General features: G+C 46.9%; 1 protein-coding gene across 7 annotated transcripts in view; it reads right to left on the bottom strand.

Moving 5' to 3' along the window:
• Positions 1–17,897, bottom strand: part of MAMDC2 (MAM domain containing 2) — a 402,628-nt gene that overhangs the window by 77,028 nt on the left and 307,703 nt on the right. For all 7 annotated transcript variants that reach the window (XM_019463631.2, XM_019463629.2, XM_019463628.2 and 4 more), the window contains 3 exons: positions 8,829–9,100; positions 6,617–6,701; positions 3,468–3,605 (listed from right to left, as the gene is read on the bottom strand). In XM_019463631.2, the coding sequence (XP_019319176.2) occupies positions 3,468–3,605; positions 6,617–6,701; positions 8,829–9,100 (495 nt within the window). The remainder of the gene's footprint in view (positions 1–3,467; positions 3,606–6,616; positions 6,702–8,828; positions 9,101–17,897) is intronic.

Genomic DNA, 17,897 nt, shown 5'->3' with positions numbered 1-17,897 from the left:
AACTCCAAGCCCGAGAAGTTGAGGGATCACCCAAAGCGGATAACTAGGTTTGGAGAACAAGTGTTCTGCTCCTTGCCTGGTCCTCTTTCTCTGGCCCTTGTTGACACAGATATGGTCAGCATGTTTCAGGGTCACAGATGAGAGTAAGGAAGTTCTAAGGGTGATGTACTCCTCAGAGGATGGATGACACTCAAGTGACACAGTCAAATGCATGACCCAACAGTAGGGCACAGATCTGTTGCCTGTCTCAAGATATATGTGTTCTGAGCCAACTGGTCCCCACCATCGCTGAGGATGAAAAATAATGCGGGGCACCTGGCTGGCTCAGTTGGTGAAGCACGTGACTCTTATCCTGGTCTTGTGAGTCCCACACTGGGTGTAGAGATTATTTAAAAAAAGAAAATCTTTTTAGAAAAAAGACAGATGATGTACTGAACAAGTAATCATTAGATCGTGATATTGATTACTCAATATCTGCCTCTGGAACTAATTTTTAAGTGATTTGGGAAAGATTCTCCAATATTTCCCCATATTTAAGTTTGGACATCTATGATAATGACACCAGGGATTATAGCAACTTTAATGTATTAGTCTTTCAAGATTCTCTCCACTCCCTGTACTGTATTCTTGAGATATGGTGGAATTTTATGTTGGTTGTCTTAACGTTTTGTTCTTTGAATGAACCCAGTTGTTATTTATTTGTTTATTTATTTAAACGTTTAAAAAATATTTATTTATTTTTGAGAGAGAGAGAGAGAGAGAGAGAGAGAGAGAGAGAGAGATTGAGAGAGAGAGGGAGGGAGAGAAAGGGTGAACAGGGGAGGGACAGAGAAAGAGGGAGACACAGAATTTGAAGCAGCCTCCAGGTTCTCAGCTGTCAGCATAGAGCCTGACACGGGGCTTGAACTCATGAACCATGAGATCATGACCAGAGCTGAAGTTGGACGCTTAACCGACTGAGCCACCCAGGTTATTGAAAATACTCAGGCAGAGCAGATCCTGGGGGCCTCAGCTGGTTAAACGTTTGATTCTTGGTTTCAGCTCAGGTCATGATCTCACAGTTTCCTGAGTTCGAGCCACATGTCAGGCTCTGCACTGACAGCACAGAGCCTGCTCGGGATTCTCTGCCTCCTCCTCTCTCTGCACCTCCCCCACTCATGCCCTCTCTGTCTTTCTCAAAATAAATAAATAAACTTAAAAAAAATAAAATACTCATGCAGATTCATGGATTAATCTGTCACATGCTAGGTTATCACCCACTCAACACATGATACTCAATTACAGTGTCGTTCCTACAAGTGGAAACGGGCTATATTTCTGGAGGGCCATAATATGGATATATATATATATATATCCCAATCTTGCGTCATTTCCAAAAGTGCTAACCCTTCCTTTTAAAAGAAGGAAGTGAAAATGTTTTGTCTTTTGTAATCTCAATTATTTATGTAAGTGACCTTAGATGTATCTAAAGAAATCATTTCTGGGTGTTTTTTGTTCTCTTGTTCTACCATTTGGCCTTCCCTCTACTGAGTAATCAGTGTCTGGTTAACCAACCTAATACCTTTTGCTGTGATCGCTTCTCTCCCAGCTCAGAGGCCTCTCCGATGGCCTCCCATTGTCAACAGGATAAAGTTAAAATCTCTTTCCTGGCATGTGAGGCCTTGTCTCTGCCTGTCAAGATCATACCCATCCCTCAAAAGCAGTTGACTTTATCATGTCTTCTAGGACATCCAGGGAACGAGTGATCCCTCCTGTTTCTGAATACCCAGCACTTTTCTTTTTTTTTGACCAAAGTGGGGGACCATGCTTAGAGCACTGGACACAGGCTACCTTGTCTTACATCCAGGTGTGATAGAAATCCTTTTCCCTCTCTTGGATGTATGTTCTTTGAAACTGGGCAAGGACCTTAGGAGAAGTGCCATTTTATTGCCATTTTTCCAGTCAGCCCCCGTACAGGGTCAAATGAATGAAAATGCTAGATCCAAAGTTGGATTTGTCTTAAACAGGTGAGCCCAGGAGGCTCCAACCTTTTAATATGCAGTTACTTCTAAACATTTTGTACTGGACATGTTGAAAAAGAAAAGGAATATATAAAATGGAGGTTGTGAGATAGAAGTTGGCTAACTGGGCCTGGCCGGAGGACGTGTTTTAATGGCTCATGCAGTATTTTCAAAGAAAATATTTACCAACTTTAAAAAATTGGGGAAATTTCATATAAAACCCTTGCCTTCCTGATTATCTTAAGAAATCAAAAGATCTGTGCCCCCCAGACCTGCATTCTCACATTGGCAGCAATTAATCGGAGCTGAGGACCCTTTGTACAGGGTATGCACTCTCTAGTTTGCCACAGTCCTCCCCCGGCCCACATGTCGCCCACTTATAACATCCGCCTGGCTCCTTTAGGAAACTGAGTGTGAGTTTGAATATAAAGGAGACAGAACCGGAGCAAAGGGAGCAATAAGGTCAGGATGGAGACCGTCTAGAGGCAAGATAAGCTGCAGCATGGCCGCTTGAAAAACAGTTAGAGACAAAGTTACAAATATACATATAAAAAGAAATTACCACAGATGAGCAGCAAAGGGAAGAACATGTTCTTTACAGGTTGGCATGCCTTCAGGTATGGGGACACAGTGTCATCGTCAGCAATTTATCGGGACTGAGCAGATGACCTCAGTATCCACACGGCAACAGATCAAAGTAGACAAAAGTGCTGTTTGCCACAGAACCAAAATTCCTATTCTTGCTGTCGATGGAGAGTCAGTTACCAGAATCTCGCTCGTTGGCAAGACCTTGGGGTTGAGGGCTGCAATGGCTTGCAACTGTGGGGACACCGCGGCTTTCATGAAGCCTACCAGGGTCCAGGTGAGGGCTGTCGTAATCCTTAGGAATAAGCCCTCGGCCCGTGTCTCCCTTTCTGTGGAAGCTTTCTCCTCAAAGTCAACCTGTCACCAATAGCCTCTGCTCTCCATCTTCCTGCAGAGGCCACAGTCCACGTGGCCACTAGGTGGCCCTGGTGCACCCCGCTTTCAGGATTCCTCCTTGGTCATTTAGGTTCACCTCAGGGCCACTTGGGAAATTCTTGAGGACTTGTTCCCACCACTCCATCTATCTTTAGTGAAAAGTGACCTAGGATCATTCCAGCCTGGTCTTTAGAAATAAGAAATATCGAACAACAAACATAAGAAAGTAAAACATAGTATGGAAATGTGAAAATAGCAAGGCCAGGTCACAGGTGCAGGAAAGCCTTGAACTGGGTGGCCTTCTCCTTGGCTAGAGAGCTTCTGTCTGCTGTCTCGATCTCATGGCCCCTTCTTTCGTCTCTTTCAAGAGGCTTCCAGGTGCATACTCACCCTCCCTTCCCCTTCCTTCTCTGTTGATGAGGCCACAGTTGGGTCAAGGTAGACAGGAGGGGGAAAGAGGCAGAAACACTTATTCCAGGAAAAGGACCCCATCTGTCCCCAGCTCACCTAGTTCATTCTTGAAGGTGTGATCCTGCGGGAGAATGGAAGGGGAGTTCCGAATGTTTCCTCCTCCGACAAACCAGTTCACATTGGGGTTCCAGCGGTTCACAAAGCCACACAGGTGGTTTTCTTCGAAGTCACATTCTGGCAGAAGAGAAAGAAAGAAAGACACACTTTGTGGAGGCACAGTCACAGCGAGGTTTGTATCTCCATGCTCACTGCAGGGTTTGCTCTTAGGGAAGGTTTCTCCTTCCCTTTGACCATGGGAAGTTCTGCACCAGGATCCCTGGACAATACTGGAAGTTGTGATTCGTCATTGCGTCTTTGGATTATGGCCTGTCCACTTGCTAGCCACGTGGCTTACAGCATGACTTTTCTTAGCCTCTGTTTCTTCATCTGTGAAACGAGGGGATCACTCCCACCACACAGGGCTGTCGTAAATGTGGACAGCTCCCAGCACAATGGTTAGTGCTTGGTGGGTCAGTCACCTCGGCTCCAAAGCCCTATTTAGGACTACTCTCCTAGCTCCAGAGGGTAGACAAGATACCCGGGGCTAAAGGACATGTTTCCTAGATGCTAAAACCCTCTGCTTTTCTTATTAATAAAAAATAGAATAGACAAGGAAGGCATATCCTAGGCTCGGGGTCCTTCTGCAGCTACTGAAAGGAGAAGGAAAGTAAAGAGACTTCACCCACCCCCTACATTTAGTAGCACTGACATGTTTGTGCAGATAAACTTCCCAGTCAACAGACTCCTTTAGAAGGAATAAGAAGTTCACAAACCAGTGCCTCTATTGACTCCCATAATCATCAACTAAAAATATGAAGTATGATTGTCTTGGCCATCTCTCATTGTCCTTGCAGACCCCGCCCCTACCTTTTCTCACTCTGCTTTGTCCTCCAGAGGTGGACTTGTATGGACTGTATCAATGGCTTCCCCTGCCTTCTGGCTTCCAGTTGGGTTGGACCGACGGAAAGTGGGAGGAGAACAAGGTTGGTGGTGTTCATTCCTCCAGCTCCAGCCCTGCCAGGTCACCGTGGGTTGGCTGTGTCCCTCTCCCGAGGGCATAGGTCTTGTCAAGAGCCCTCACCACACGGCCACCGGCTCCAGGCTCTGGTGGCCCCTCCTCTCTTGCCCTAATGACTGATAAATCATTGCTCTTAGTAGTCCTGGATTACCACATAAGCTTTTGCCGGTTTCCTTTACCCACACCCTTGTAGCCCCTAAAGAGGCTTCTTCAAATTACTCAGGTTGAATGGACCTTCTGATTCCACTTTCCTGCCAGGACCCTGACTGATACCGTTATCGATGTGTTTTTACATTAGCCATCACTTAAAGAATTTAAGATTTTTAGCTGCAACTTTACCACTGCAGTTCTGTCAAGTGATGCCACACATTCAGTACCAAAGGCTCTGCTGAAGAGTAAAATAAAAAGCAAAATAGTCCTTCATGTGCCAGGTACTGTTCTGAGCACTTTATCTGAATTAACTTGTTTAATCCTCAACAGTAGGTACTATTATTAACCTTATTGTAGAGGAAATCAGCAAAGGGAATGCACAGAAAGAAAGCTGAGGGAGGGGACAGTGGGCTCCTGCATCTCAACAGGGTAAAGGTATTGAGACTCCTTTGGTTTTTTTAACACACAGGAAGCATTTGAGCAAGGAAAGAGAGGAAATTGAAGAGAGGAAATTAACATTTTTAAAGTGCCCAGCACTGTGTCAGTCACCTTGATATCTGTGACTGCATCAGTTTCCACCTTATTCCTGTGAGGGAAGCATTTTATCTCCATTTTACAGGTGGAAAAACAGAGGCTGTGGGGCACAGGGAGTGGAGGTGGGAGCTACTGGGAGGCGCATGGGTCTAACCACCTCCCCCCCATACTTCAGAACATGGTCACATTCCCCCTCCGCTTTCTTTCACTTGCCTTAGTATTACACTTGGAAGGTCAGAACAGACAGGGGAGATTCAGGAAATCAACAAAGTCTCCTTTTTATTCAGAACTGTCTCTGACTCTCCTTCCTCTTCCTCTCCATAGCCATTCAACTTCCAAAGAATGTCAGTGCCGAAAAATCTCTCAAGTCTACCGCCTTTTCCCTGTTCAAGCCCAGTGTTAGACCTTCATGGTGCCCCGTTTGTAATGTTACAACATCTTCCTGGGGGTTTTCCTCTCCTACATATTCTCCTTGTTTCCAAGTCATTTTCCACGGGACAGCCAGAGTCTCACCATGGCAAAAGGCACCTCAGGTCCCTCCTCTGCCCACTTCGAGCCCCTGCCAACCATGGAATCATCCATACTCCCCGGCTGGCTGGCTGAGATCCAGACTCTTCCTTAAAACTCCCTTGACAGTCCTGATTTAACTCCAGACACCCTACTCAGCTTCTGACCTGAGCCCGAGAATGCCCTTCGCTTCCTGCCTTCTGGGGTCTACCCATAGAGAGCTATTCCCTTCCTGCTCTGCACTTGCACTTGACCAAATGCCGCCCCGGCTTCATGAAACCCCAGCTCAAATGCATCGCTGGTGTTCAGTCCTGCCAGATTCCTGTCCTCCTCCTCCGTGCACCCCCACAGCCTGGCCTGGCCTTCTCCAGGAGCGCCCATCATAGACAGAAATAGTGCCAGGGGCAGACAGACAGAAGGTGAGCCAGCGGCCACAGAGCAAGGACTGTGTCTTCTCTTTGCACCCTCTCAGAAGCCGGCACATAAAAGGCACCCAACCAGCCCTGCTCCCGGGGCATCTAAGCAACAATGGTGACATTAAGACAGGGGCGGAGGTGTGCATGAGAGAAAAGGAGTAAGCTGGGGAAAGAAGGGAATAGGATGCCCGCTTTTCTGGCAAAAGCTGAGTTCCTAGCAAACCGGAAATTATTTTTAATAGAACATGTTGAAGTTCAGGAAGTAAGTCAAGTTATAGTAGTGGCATCTACTTTTCCTTTATATATCCACCCGGTCCGGGCAAACCCCAAGGAGCCTTCCTCCGCCATAGACAGACACAACGTATACCATTCAAGTGAACCTCGCAAAGCATCTGAACTACTATGCATGATGTGCTGACTTCTATAAAATACTTTGCCTTCAGGATTGATTCAGTTCCCTCTGGCAACAGATTTTAGAAACAGATTCACGCTCCGATGCACTGAAAATGAAGCCCACTTACCGATACAGTAGCCGGTTGTCATCTTGATTTCAAAGAGCGCAATGCTGGCTGTGTTTCCCTGGCCCAGCACACCTTCGATTAAAATCTGCACGACACATGAGGAAGCAAGGAGTTAGGCTACCCACACTGTGTTTCCTTGGTTCAGTATTTCAGTTACTTGTCAGGAAATGCTCAGCAATTCATGGCAAAGCGAGGCTGCTTGTCTCCGCTAACTGCTATTGTATACCAATCTCATGGGGGGCTTTGTTAAAAGAATATGTGTGTGTGTGGTGTGTGTGTGTACAGGTGAGCAAGGTGTCCACTATACGCTTGGAGTCAAGTGTCTTTAATTGTCATCCCAACCACCCCCTTCTCTAGAGCCTCTGGGGGCACCAAGTGGCCGTGGATGGAGAGGAGTGCCCGCACCCCTGGAGAAATCCGTTCTGAGAACGGTCAGGAACTGAGGGCAGAGGCTTCAGGGGGAAACCCTTCGGAGGAGGGGGAGGAGGAGGAGGGAGGCACAATCTGACCAGCCATGGGAGACTCCACGGGAGACAGAAGAGCCTCATAAATCAACTTGTACTTTCTGTATTGCTGAAAAAAAACCTGAAAATTTTACATAAAGAACAGAAGGCAGCTCGACAATGTCTGTGGCTGATTTCAAGCACTGTTGTGGCTCACATTTGGTCCAGTTTCTGGATGCATTTGCTTTTCCTTATGTGATTTTAGACCAATCTCTGGCAACTATGCTGGTAGATTTAGGATGTGGCCAATAGACAGGAAGACAGTATGAACTAGGGAACTCAGACCTCAACCTTCCCTCAACTCTCCCTCCTGCCTGGCGGGGAGGCTGCATGTAGCAGGGGGAGGTAGGGGGAGAGAATACAACATTGCAACCCTTTTTGAGGGGAGAGATGAGAAAGGGAATTGAAAAGGGAAATAGAAATGGAGAGAGGGAGCCCGGGTGGCTCAGTCGGTTGAGTGTCCAGCTTCGGCTCAGGTCATGATCTCACTTTTTGTGAGCTGGAGTCCCTCATCCGGCTGTGTTGACAGCCCACTTCACATCCCCTGTCCCCTTCTTTCTCTCTGCCCCTCCCTCACGCACGTGAGTGCGTGCTCTCTCTAGCTCAAAAATAAACAAATATTAAAAAAAAAAAAAGGATTTAAAGAATGGAGAGAGTTTTCATGAAGGCCCTGTCTCACGAAATACCATACTTTGTGTTGGACAAGTGAGTTCAGATCCATCCTCCTTTCCTGTCCCACATAACACCCAGTTTCATGTTACATCATCTACCTTCCTTTTCCATCACTTCTGAGGGAACAGCCTCCATCTTGGGAAAGGAATTAGAACATATCCTTTAAGTGGTTTTCCCTTTTCAAGGTATCGTCACTTTTCCTTTTATCTTAGTAAATGTTTTGTTCAAGATTTGTAGCAAACAAGCCATTAGGAAGATAATACACACAGCTTAGAAGGACGAAACAAAATTATTAGAAATGAGAATGCAGGGGCGCCTGGGTGGCTCAGTCGGTTAAGCATCTGACTTTGGCTCAGTTCTTGATTTCACTGTTTGTGAGTTTGAGGCCCACGTCAGGTTCTCTACTGCCAGCACAGAGCCTGCTTTGGATCCTCTGTCCCCCTCTCTCTCTTTCTCTCTCTCTCTCTCTCAAAAATAAATAAACATTAAAAAAAGAAAAAAGAAGTGAGAAGGCTCCCGAAAGCCCATTAGAAAGCAAATTTCCATTGAAGAGGTTGGTTTAGGTCCCATTTGGATTCTCACAGAAGTCCCACTTAAATAGACAAGAAAAAATCTGGGAAGAAGTTCTTTTAAAGAATAAGCAAAGTATCAATTTGCTATATATTAATTATTATTTTTCTTCTGGGATGCATCTCTTTTTTAAAATGTTTGTTTATTTATTTATTTTTGAGAGAGAGAGAGAGAGCATGTGGAGGAGGGAGAGAGAGAGAGAGAGAGAGAGAACCCCAAGCAAGCTCTGTGCTGTCAGCGCAGAGCCTGATATGGGGCTCAATTTTACAAACCATGAGATTGTGACCTGAGCTGAAACCGAGTCGGATGCTTAACCAACTGAGCCACCCCGGTGTCCCTGGGATGCATGTCTCATGAGGCAGTGCATCCTAACATAGGAGATAACTAACTTCAGTGGCAGAAGGTTGCATACGATCTCAGAATAGCACAATGCTACGTGATAAGCCGTGTGCCTAAATTCCACCGACCTTGAATTTCTTGGAACTGTTCTGCAAGTCCAAGCTGGCTATGAGCCAGCTGTCAGAAGGCTCCTTAGCTGACCAAAGCAAGCGATCAAAGCTTTCATCTTCAAATCTCACATAGAGGTTCAGCCGGCTGGTATCTGATGGAAACCTTGAAGACGCAGTTATCTGGTAGACCAGTCGGAGGCAGCTCCATTCCTCAGCCTGTAGGTCAGAACTTAGCAGCACGGCCTTTTCCCCCTGTTTGGCAAAGGAGGTGTCCACGTAAATGTAATGGCCTGGAAAGAGAAGGGAGCCCCGGAGAGGATCAGTCTGCTGTTTGCAATTCAGGGAAATACACAGCTGTGGTCCAGTGAAGAGACAGCCTGCAGATGCGTTTCAATGGCCCATTGAATGTTGCTTGCACATGGGATCTCTGCCTTCTTGTGAAAAATTAGAAGGCCCCACAACACAGAGACCACTATCATGCGACACGTGACCACAACAGGCTGGAGCTAAGGAGTGCTGCCTCTTCAGAGGGTGACATGGGGGCTCCATTTTACCATAATCCCCACTACTCCCTATTATCTCCTGACACTGAAGCCAAGAGTCCGTGGCCTTTTATGATCTTACACCAGGCCCACTCAGCATGCAGCTTTCATCTTCCTTGTCCCCACATAAATGCGAGTTTGAGAAGTCAGGCGGAGGGGCTGCAGAAGCCAGAAAAGCAGCATGCCTCTGCTGGAGTTACAATACCTTGATGGACTCAAACTTCTCCTTCAACAACTCCCCACATACCCAGTGATTTGACCTGCATTTAATTGGCATCATTATAGCACATTGAATGCATTTGGTTGCCACAGATCCTGGGGCCTAGGCACAAAAAGTTCAGTGTCAGCTAAACGTCACAGTTCTGATAACTAAATGGGAACGCAAACGTAAATCACGGAAAACAGGCCATTCATCACTTCCTTCTCCTCCACCCCCTCCTCCTTCCTCCGCTTTTCCTTCTCTCCTTTTCTCTCTTCTCCTTCCCCTTTCCCCCCAACCTCCTCCTCAGCCTCCTCCTTTCCTTGCCCTCTTTATAGTCCCCTCCCCTCCTCCTGCCTCCCTTCCCCATTCTTGACACTGATAGGTGGAGATCTGTGGGCTATACCAGGATGTGGAGCAGAGTTTCTACGAAAAAACAAAAAACAACGAAACAAAACATATTGGAAGCAAGAACTGTAACCTGAGCCTTCTGAATCTGACTCTGGTCGGCAGCTTCCTACAGCAGTGACCTGATGCGCCTGTGTATCTCAGGGACCCACTGCACTCTCATGCTTGCTCAGAGTTTCCCATATTCGTGGCCAGCATCTAACCTGCGGCCTTCCATCCTGGAATTACCTCCCCCACCGCTGGCATTTTAGGCTCCCCAACACCAAACTCTTACTAGAAAGGCCCTGAAATTCCTCTTTGCTTTGCTTGATGTCCTTCGGCCCCCGCCCCCACCCCGCACACTCATTGCCCCAAATGCCCACCCCAGCCGGGCCCCCGGGGCTTTCGTGGTGAGCACTGATGGGCCAGCAGACGCTCAGCTAATGGCCAGCCTCGCAGTTAGGGTGCTATCTTCAGGGAGCTTCCCTGGCCTGTGAAGGGTTTTGAGATCAATATCTACTTCCAGCGGGCAGTCTTTCAACTTCTGATAGCCAGGGCACAGTGTGCTGGGACCATCACTCTGGCAATCTGGCCAGCACATGAATCACAGGGGCCTTCTTGGTAGCCCTGCATTCTATTTGCTGATGAATGTACTGTCTTTCAGGTGTAATGGTTATGCTGGGGTGACCGTGCGGTGCAGTGGACCCCACCCAGGATCTGTAAAGCACAACCGTTGCTTAAAACTCTACCATGCATAGGCTGTGTCATCAGTTTCTGTATCTGCAAAATGGGGAGAACAAAACAGTGGAGTCCGGTTACCTATACATTAATACTTTGGGAAGGCACTCAACGTACTCAGATCCACACGGAATGATTTCGTACAAATAGCCACTAAATAAAATCTGCTTCTATATTTCAGCACTAAAAGGAAAACTGGCTGTGTTGCACATGGAAATAGTATAATATATAGGGAGCCACATCCACTGCAGTCTGCAGCTTAAGGAAGTTTCAAGGGCAATTTTGATGGTGTCCGATTTTCACCTTTTGTGCCGAGTTGAGAACATAAGGCCCCAGTGAGCTAGGACTTGCAATCTACGGGGTCATTGTAAGGACCTGATGAAAATGATGTATCTAAAAATGCTTTGTAAACTGTAATGCCAATTGTTAGTTATTTCTCTTATCGTCAGGGGGAGGGGTCCTTGAGTTGTTCCAGAGATAGTGAGAAATTGATGTCGCCTCCTTTTTGTCCACTACGGTTCGGAGCCAACCAACATTTGTTGAGGTAGCAGACCAGTAGCGCCTTTTCAATGCTAAGATGACAACATTCTTCACCCAGTTCACCTCAGTTGACCCCTCCACGTTGACGTCTAGGCCTCTATGCTCTTTAGCGCCGGGCCCCTCCTGGTTGCCTATCCTCACAGCTAAGCTCCCCTGGCTGTCATCCGGGACTACTCACCATCCCATCCAAACTGGACCTTGGCACATGTATGATCCTGGGTGAAAACTCGTGACCTAAATCTGATAATGACGCCTATGTCTCTATTTTGTTAGCTCTTAGTACCACGCACGTCGAACACAAGGACATGGCCTTCTTTCTGGCAGTTTCCTTCCCCGGGCTGAAGTCCAGCCCCCTGAACTCAGGCAATGACCTTCTCACCAGATTTCCTGAAGGCCTTGCTGCCTGTCTCCTGGGATGGGGTCCTGCCTGTGGAAGCGCATGGTGGAGAGTGGGGGAGGGTCACAGTTATCGCTCCAGACTGATGTTGGTTCAAATTCCAATCACATCACTTACAAATCGTGTCATTTTGAGCCAGTTACTTATACTATCTGAGACTCCCTTTCTTCATTGGTGGAATGAGAATGCTAAAACACTGACTTGGCAGAGTTTTAAAGATTAAATAAGGTAACGTAAGTAAAGATCTCAGCACTGTGCCCAAGGGTTTGCATGGGGCAAACTCTTAATAGATGTTAGCTCCTATCTTTCCAGCTACCCGATCAGTCTACTCTTCCTGGTGGCTCGCTCACCTCATCATCTCATGTGGGACCTCCCTGATGCCAGCTGCCACTTGCCTTACCTGCTACCCATCATCCTGCCCTTCCGACACCAATTCCTGCCCACTGCACGGGATATCCACCTGCAGCTGTATCTGTTCTCCTTGGTTCCTGCTCCAAAGCTGTGGGCACACCTCTTTCTAGGTCTCAGCCACAGCCGTCCCATTGCCTGACTGTGTTTTCTGCCATGACAACCATCTCTGGGATTTACCAGCTGATCAAAGCAGCCCAGATAAGAATGCATGCAAAGCACCCGGCAGATGTTCAGAAGGTTTTCTTTTTCTTTTTTTTTTTTTTTTTGCCTATGTAGGAGAGAGGATGCCTCACGTAGCACATCTTCAATTATGTATAAAGCTATCAGCTTACATTTTGAAGGAGTCTTGCTTTCTTCACACATCAAAGACTTCCAAAAAATTAAAAAGTCAAATGTATACAAAACGCAATGGGCATAGGGGTTCTCAAAAACTGTTGACTCTGTTACTAGAAAATAAATTGTATAGCATTTCTCAAATGTAAAAACTGTATTAAATATTCGGGATTGTTAGTATCTGTTTTTTTTTTTTCTATCAGACTCACAATGATTAATAAATCTGATTACCTCTAGCAGAAGAAAGTTCTGTTCTGAGAATATCTAAGAAAAATCACAGATTTCTACGGTTTGCCTAAAGTATGCTCACCTTCTGTGTCTAGCTTTACTAGTATCCTCTGTGGTTTAGTAAATCACTATATGAATATATATGGATAAGAAACAAAGATTCAAAAGGAACTGACATTTGTTGTGTTGTAGGCATGAGATTCTTGATGTGTGTTCTTCCCTCTTAATCCTGACGGATGATCTCTATCAGGCAGGAAATGCCACTTGACAAGGGAGGAAAGAGATTCACAAAGGTCAGTGCAGCAGTCTACGGTCATGGCAAGTGAACCAAGGTTGGGCTCCAAGTCCCTGCTTTCCACCACCCCCCCCAACTGCCGCCTCCCACCGCTCCATGCTGCCTCCAAACATTTCCTAGTCTGTCTCTTTATTAATCTATCTTTTCATAATTGTATTCATCTTCTTATAGCAGGAGGGCAAAGTTTTCTTCCTTTTCTTTATTGCGGAAGCCTAGATGGACTGATGTTTCTAACGTGCAAGCCCATATGGGCTTTTCTACAAATACTCTTCATACAGATAACACAATAACCAGATTAACTTTTCTGTCATATTGCCTCGACTATAAAAGGCTTTTTGCACAGTTTTATAAAATTAGGGTATGCCTTATAGTTGATCTTTAGTAGTATACCTTCCACCACCTGCAAAGGATGTTAGCAAACCAGAGGTTAGAATCAATGCATGCAGAATAAGATATTTGCACCTGCACTTGGATTAGTGACAGGGGACAGAGACCCCACAATCTTGGGCTCAGAGGACCCCAGCCAATATCTCCTATAGTTACTGCTGGGGTGTGGGGTCTGGGGCAACAAGGAGCCACTCAGCATGAGGGCAGCACCGGCTCATAAGTACAAGGCACAGCCCAGAGTTTCAGCTCAGCGTCCTGGTAAGTATTTATTCGCTTGCATTGAGAAGGCACTATGTGCGCATCCATTTGCGGGCTGGGTTGGACCCCTACGCGTCAGACAACAGGTGCTCTGTACTGCCCAATGTAAGCAAGTCTGCCAGACTTCCAGTCTCCCTGCTGCATTAGAAAGGGTCTCTCTACAGAGTTTTGCGAGGCAGATCTCCAGGAAATGTTTTAGATGGGAAAGGCTTCTTTCCTTCCCTCTCTTTGCCAGGTGCCTAATAATGACACAGTTTCAGGAAACTCCTCATTCCCATTCAGCAGAACTGCTCCAAACCCCTGGCTTTCAGTTATCTGCCATGCATAGACATGAATGAGCTCTAAGAGGTATGCACTTAAGCCTAAATCCCCCCAGACAGCAATGCACTGAGGTGGACTGATTTTCAGTGTGACTTAAAAGGCAGGACCTGCTTCTGAAATGTAATGGAGAAAATGATCTATAATTGAGAAGAAGTGACTGGCATTCACAGTCCTGTTTTGGTCCCAACTGGTAAGAAAGCCCTCCCAGAATGAATCCTCTGGTACAGCAGAGGCTCTTGTGCTGGGGAACGTCTCAAATTCTGCTTTGCTTACGGAGAAAGGAAGCCTGCATTTCAATAGCAGCAGCAAATTGTCACATAGAGGCTTCAGGGCCATCCCAGCACCCAGGGCTGTGGGCAGGGTGGACCCTTTTCCCTGCCATGCAAGTTGACTTTTCCCGGTATCCATTTATAAGTAAGAATTTCCCCTTGGTACCAGGGGAGCCACAGCCATGCCTCTGAGTGCAGGAAACTAGAAACTTCATGTGCGGGGCTGGAAGCGAGCTTGCTGTGCAATAGTGCCCCGGGGAAGGTTTTATTCCCTCCACTGCCACTTAGCATTAAAATGGAAGACAACTGTGAGGCCCAGGTTGGACTCACGGAATGTAGAGTGTTACCATCAACTGGCAACACGAGTCCTGGTCCTGGGGGAAGGCCATGGGGACAGGTGGGGTCTCGCTTCTTCCTCCAACTGACTCAGCATCTTCTCCCGCTTCTGGGGTGTCTGGCCTGAGGGCAATTTCCACAGGAAGGCTGTGGCACCTTTCACTTTCGAGGTGGCTTTGCTTATAAATCAGACGGGAGCGGCATTAACGTCTCCGACTCCCCTGGGTCGCAAAATGCTTTCTTCCTCGGGACTCCTCGATACCCTCTCTCTGTAGGTTTTTGCTCCTACCTCCCACCTGCTCTTCCCACGCATCTCCTTGGGACCGGCCTACCCTCGTCTCTTAAGCGCGTGCATTCCCCTGGGTCTGCGTCTGGTGTCTCTACTCCGATGAGTCTTTTTCCCTGTAGCAGGAGCTGCTAACTGCCTACCCCCCATCCGTTCTCTCCTGCTTCCTCTCTGAAGAGCCCTGGTTTGATCGGGGCTGGTGCTGTCCCCAATCAGGACATTGCCACTGCCACACCACCCTTGCATGTAGAGGTGGCCCATGACAAAGTTCCAGACGGAGATGTAAGAGCACTTCACTGGATGGGGTTTCCAGGAACGTTCCTCTAAAGACAGGCCCGACGCAGTTGGCTTCTCCTTTCGTCCCTCCTTTCCTCCTCCTTCCCATCTGAGGTGTGGGTGCCATGGGCTGCAGCTGCAGGACCCATTTGTTTATTTATATTTTTTAATTTTGAGAGAGAGAGAGAGAGAGAGAGAGAGAGGCAGGCAGAGAAAGGAGATAGAGAATCCCAAGCAGGCTCCATGCCATCAGGGCAGAGCCTGATGTGGGGCTCGATCCCACCAATGGTGAGGTCATGACCTGAGCTGAAATCAAGAGCCAGATGCTTAACTGCCATCCAGGTGCCCCATGCGGTGGCCATATAAACCCAGGAGATCACTGGGGTGACCAACTCATCCTAGTTAGCCTGGGACTTTCCTGGTTTTGAAACAGAAGGTCTCGTATCCTGGGAACCCCCTGAGTCCCAGGCAAGCTGACACAGTCGGTCCCTTTAGCAGGCGGCCTGAGGATGGGAGTCGGTGCTGTGGTCCTGGCAGAATCACTGGAGGACCTCGATTCCCGCCCACACTGTGGAGTCTGCAGACCAGTCTGGACTTCCTGCCTCTGTACTTCTCATTAGGAAGGAGAGAAGCAAATGCAAGTTTAAACCCCTGTTATTCAGTTGTTTCTGCTACAGGCCCTTTCAAGCACCTGTCGGATTTACACCCGTGACTTCCAGCTTCATTTCTCTACAGGTGACTCCCGAATCTATGTCACCAGCCGGATCCACATTACCTTCCAGACTCGTGTGTCCAACTTCCTGGTGGGCATCTCTGCTTGGACACAAACCCATTCTCTGTACCCCCCAATCCTGCTCTTCCTCTGAGTTCCAAATCAGAGTGACTGGAGCCCCCGGCTACCCAGTGACCAACCAAGAAATCTCAGCACCTTCACTGATGCCTTTGTCTCCCTTCTCCAAAATTCTACCAGTCTTGAGGACTTAATTTCCTAAATGTATCTCAAAGCCATCCATTCCTCCAGGTCCCCTCTCTGGCACAAGTTTAGAATACCCTCTTCAGTCTGGATTATTGGAATAGCCTCCCAGTACATCTCCCTGCTTCAGTCTTGCCCCATACACATCTGATCTCCAAGCAGTAGCCAAGGTGTTATTCTATGATGCCGAACTGATTGTATCACTTTCTGCCCTAAAGTACCCAAGGGAACCCCACACTGTCCTTGATATAAGGCCCTGCTGTTCTGGCTGTCATAGTTAACCACCGCATCCCTATCACAGTCTACACAGCAGCACAGGATTTCTTGTAGCTCCTCTAAGCTAAGGTGTCACACTCTCTCTTTCTTCCAGGCCTTCTTACGTGGTGTTTTCTTCACCTACGATACTCTTTCATCTCCCTTCCTTCATACATTCCATTCTACTACCCCTTGCCTCCTTTCCTAACTTACACCTACACTTCATTAAGGTCTCTGCTTCAGAGAGCCACTCGGTACAGTTGTGCAATGCACAACCTGGACAACTGTCCATGGTGATCCTATTTAGATACAGCTTTTTCCAGGCAGCATACTTGTCCGTATTGCTCCCTAGGTTTTAAGCATATCATACGTATCTGCCTAGGTGTTCTCTATATTTTTAAATAAATGAATAAACTCCTTCCTGATGATAGATTTCTTTCATCATGTTTACATATAAAGGATACATTGAAAGTCTTTTTTATTATGGAGATGTCTCATTAGGCATGAATTTCGTAACAATTACTCAATTTACCATTATTTTAGGAAATATGGTATTGAATGTGAGCTGTAAGTTCAATGGCAACTCACACGACACTTAATGTCTTCATGTATGCTCCCACCGTTAACTTCCTGAAACAGAAATTCTCATTATGTCAAGATACACAAAGAATTGTTAAAACACACAATTCTTTGTCCTTCTGGAATGCAGGGTTTAGGGGAGGCATTCAGAAAATGTTTCAGTATGTGACATTTCTAGATTCAAGAGACCTAGAGTTTTATCAGCTTCCAATTTTGAGGAGTGCCAAAGTGCAGAGATCAGCGCTACATGGGGAAGTGATGAGGTCAGCATTGCTTAGACGCCTTAAATGCCATTTTCGTTCCCCCTGACAACGGGGAAATGATTCTCATATCCTGGCTAACACTGCAAAAGGAGCCTTAGAAGATTACAAAGCATTAACCCTGGCAAAAGTCAAAACAAACGCCAGCAGGCAATCTCCAGTGTAAACAATCTACCAACATTGGAAACCACTACCACAGATGTTGGCTCCACCCTCCTGCGTAGGGTCTGGGAAGGGCACAGATTTAAACCCCGCTGGCCCCAGTGGCAGTTTAAGAAGAGAAGTTTACCTTAGCAACCGTCAACAGAAAACCAAACCATGACAGTAAAAGGTCATGGGATATCTGGAAAGGGAGCTCCACTTGATACAATATTTAACAAATAACTATGAAAATATAAGAAAAGGCTGCATTATCTGATAGTGTGTTCTACCAAAAATCAGTTTCTCAGAGCACATTTTCCGCGACATGACTTGGCCGGGCAGGGAAGATATTCTCTGCAAAGTTAGAAAGGTCCTTCTAGGGGCGCCTGGGTGGCTCAGTCAACTGAGCGACCGACTTTGGCTCAGGTCATGATCTCATGGTCCGTGGGTTCGAGCCCCACTTCGGGCTCTGTGCTGACAGCTCAGTGCCTGGAGCCTAGTTCAGATTCTGTGTCTCCCTCTCTCTCTCTGCCCCTCCCCCACTCATGCCCAGTCTCTCTCTGTCTCAGAAATAAAAATTAAAAAAAAAAAAAAAAAAAGAAAGGTCCTTCTATTTAAGATAAAGGAAATATGTCAGGGAGACCCCAGATACCCGAATTCACTCGGCAGGTCTCCT

The sequence above is a fragment of the Panthera pardus genome, unplaced genomic scaffold, assembly GCF_024362965.1.
Source record: "Panthera pardus isolate Hobbes unplaced genomic scaffold, ASM2436296v1 HiC_scaffold_20, whole genome shotgun sequence".
Classification (NCBI taxonomy): domain Eukaryota; kingdom Metazoa; phylum Chordata; class Mammalia; order Carnivora; family Felidae; genus Panthera; species Panthera pardus.
The sequence above is the reverse complement of the archived record's forward strand: the minus strand, read 5'-3'. Positions and strand labels throughout refer to the sequence as shown.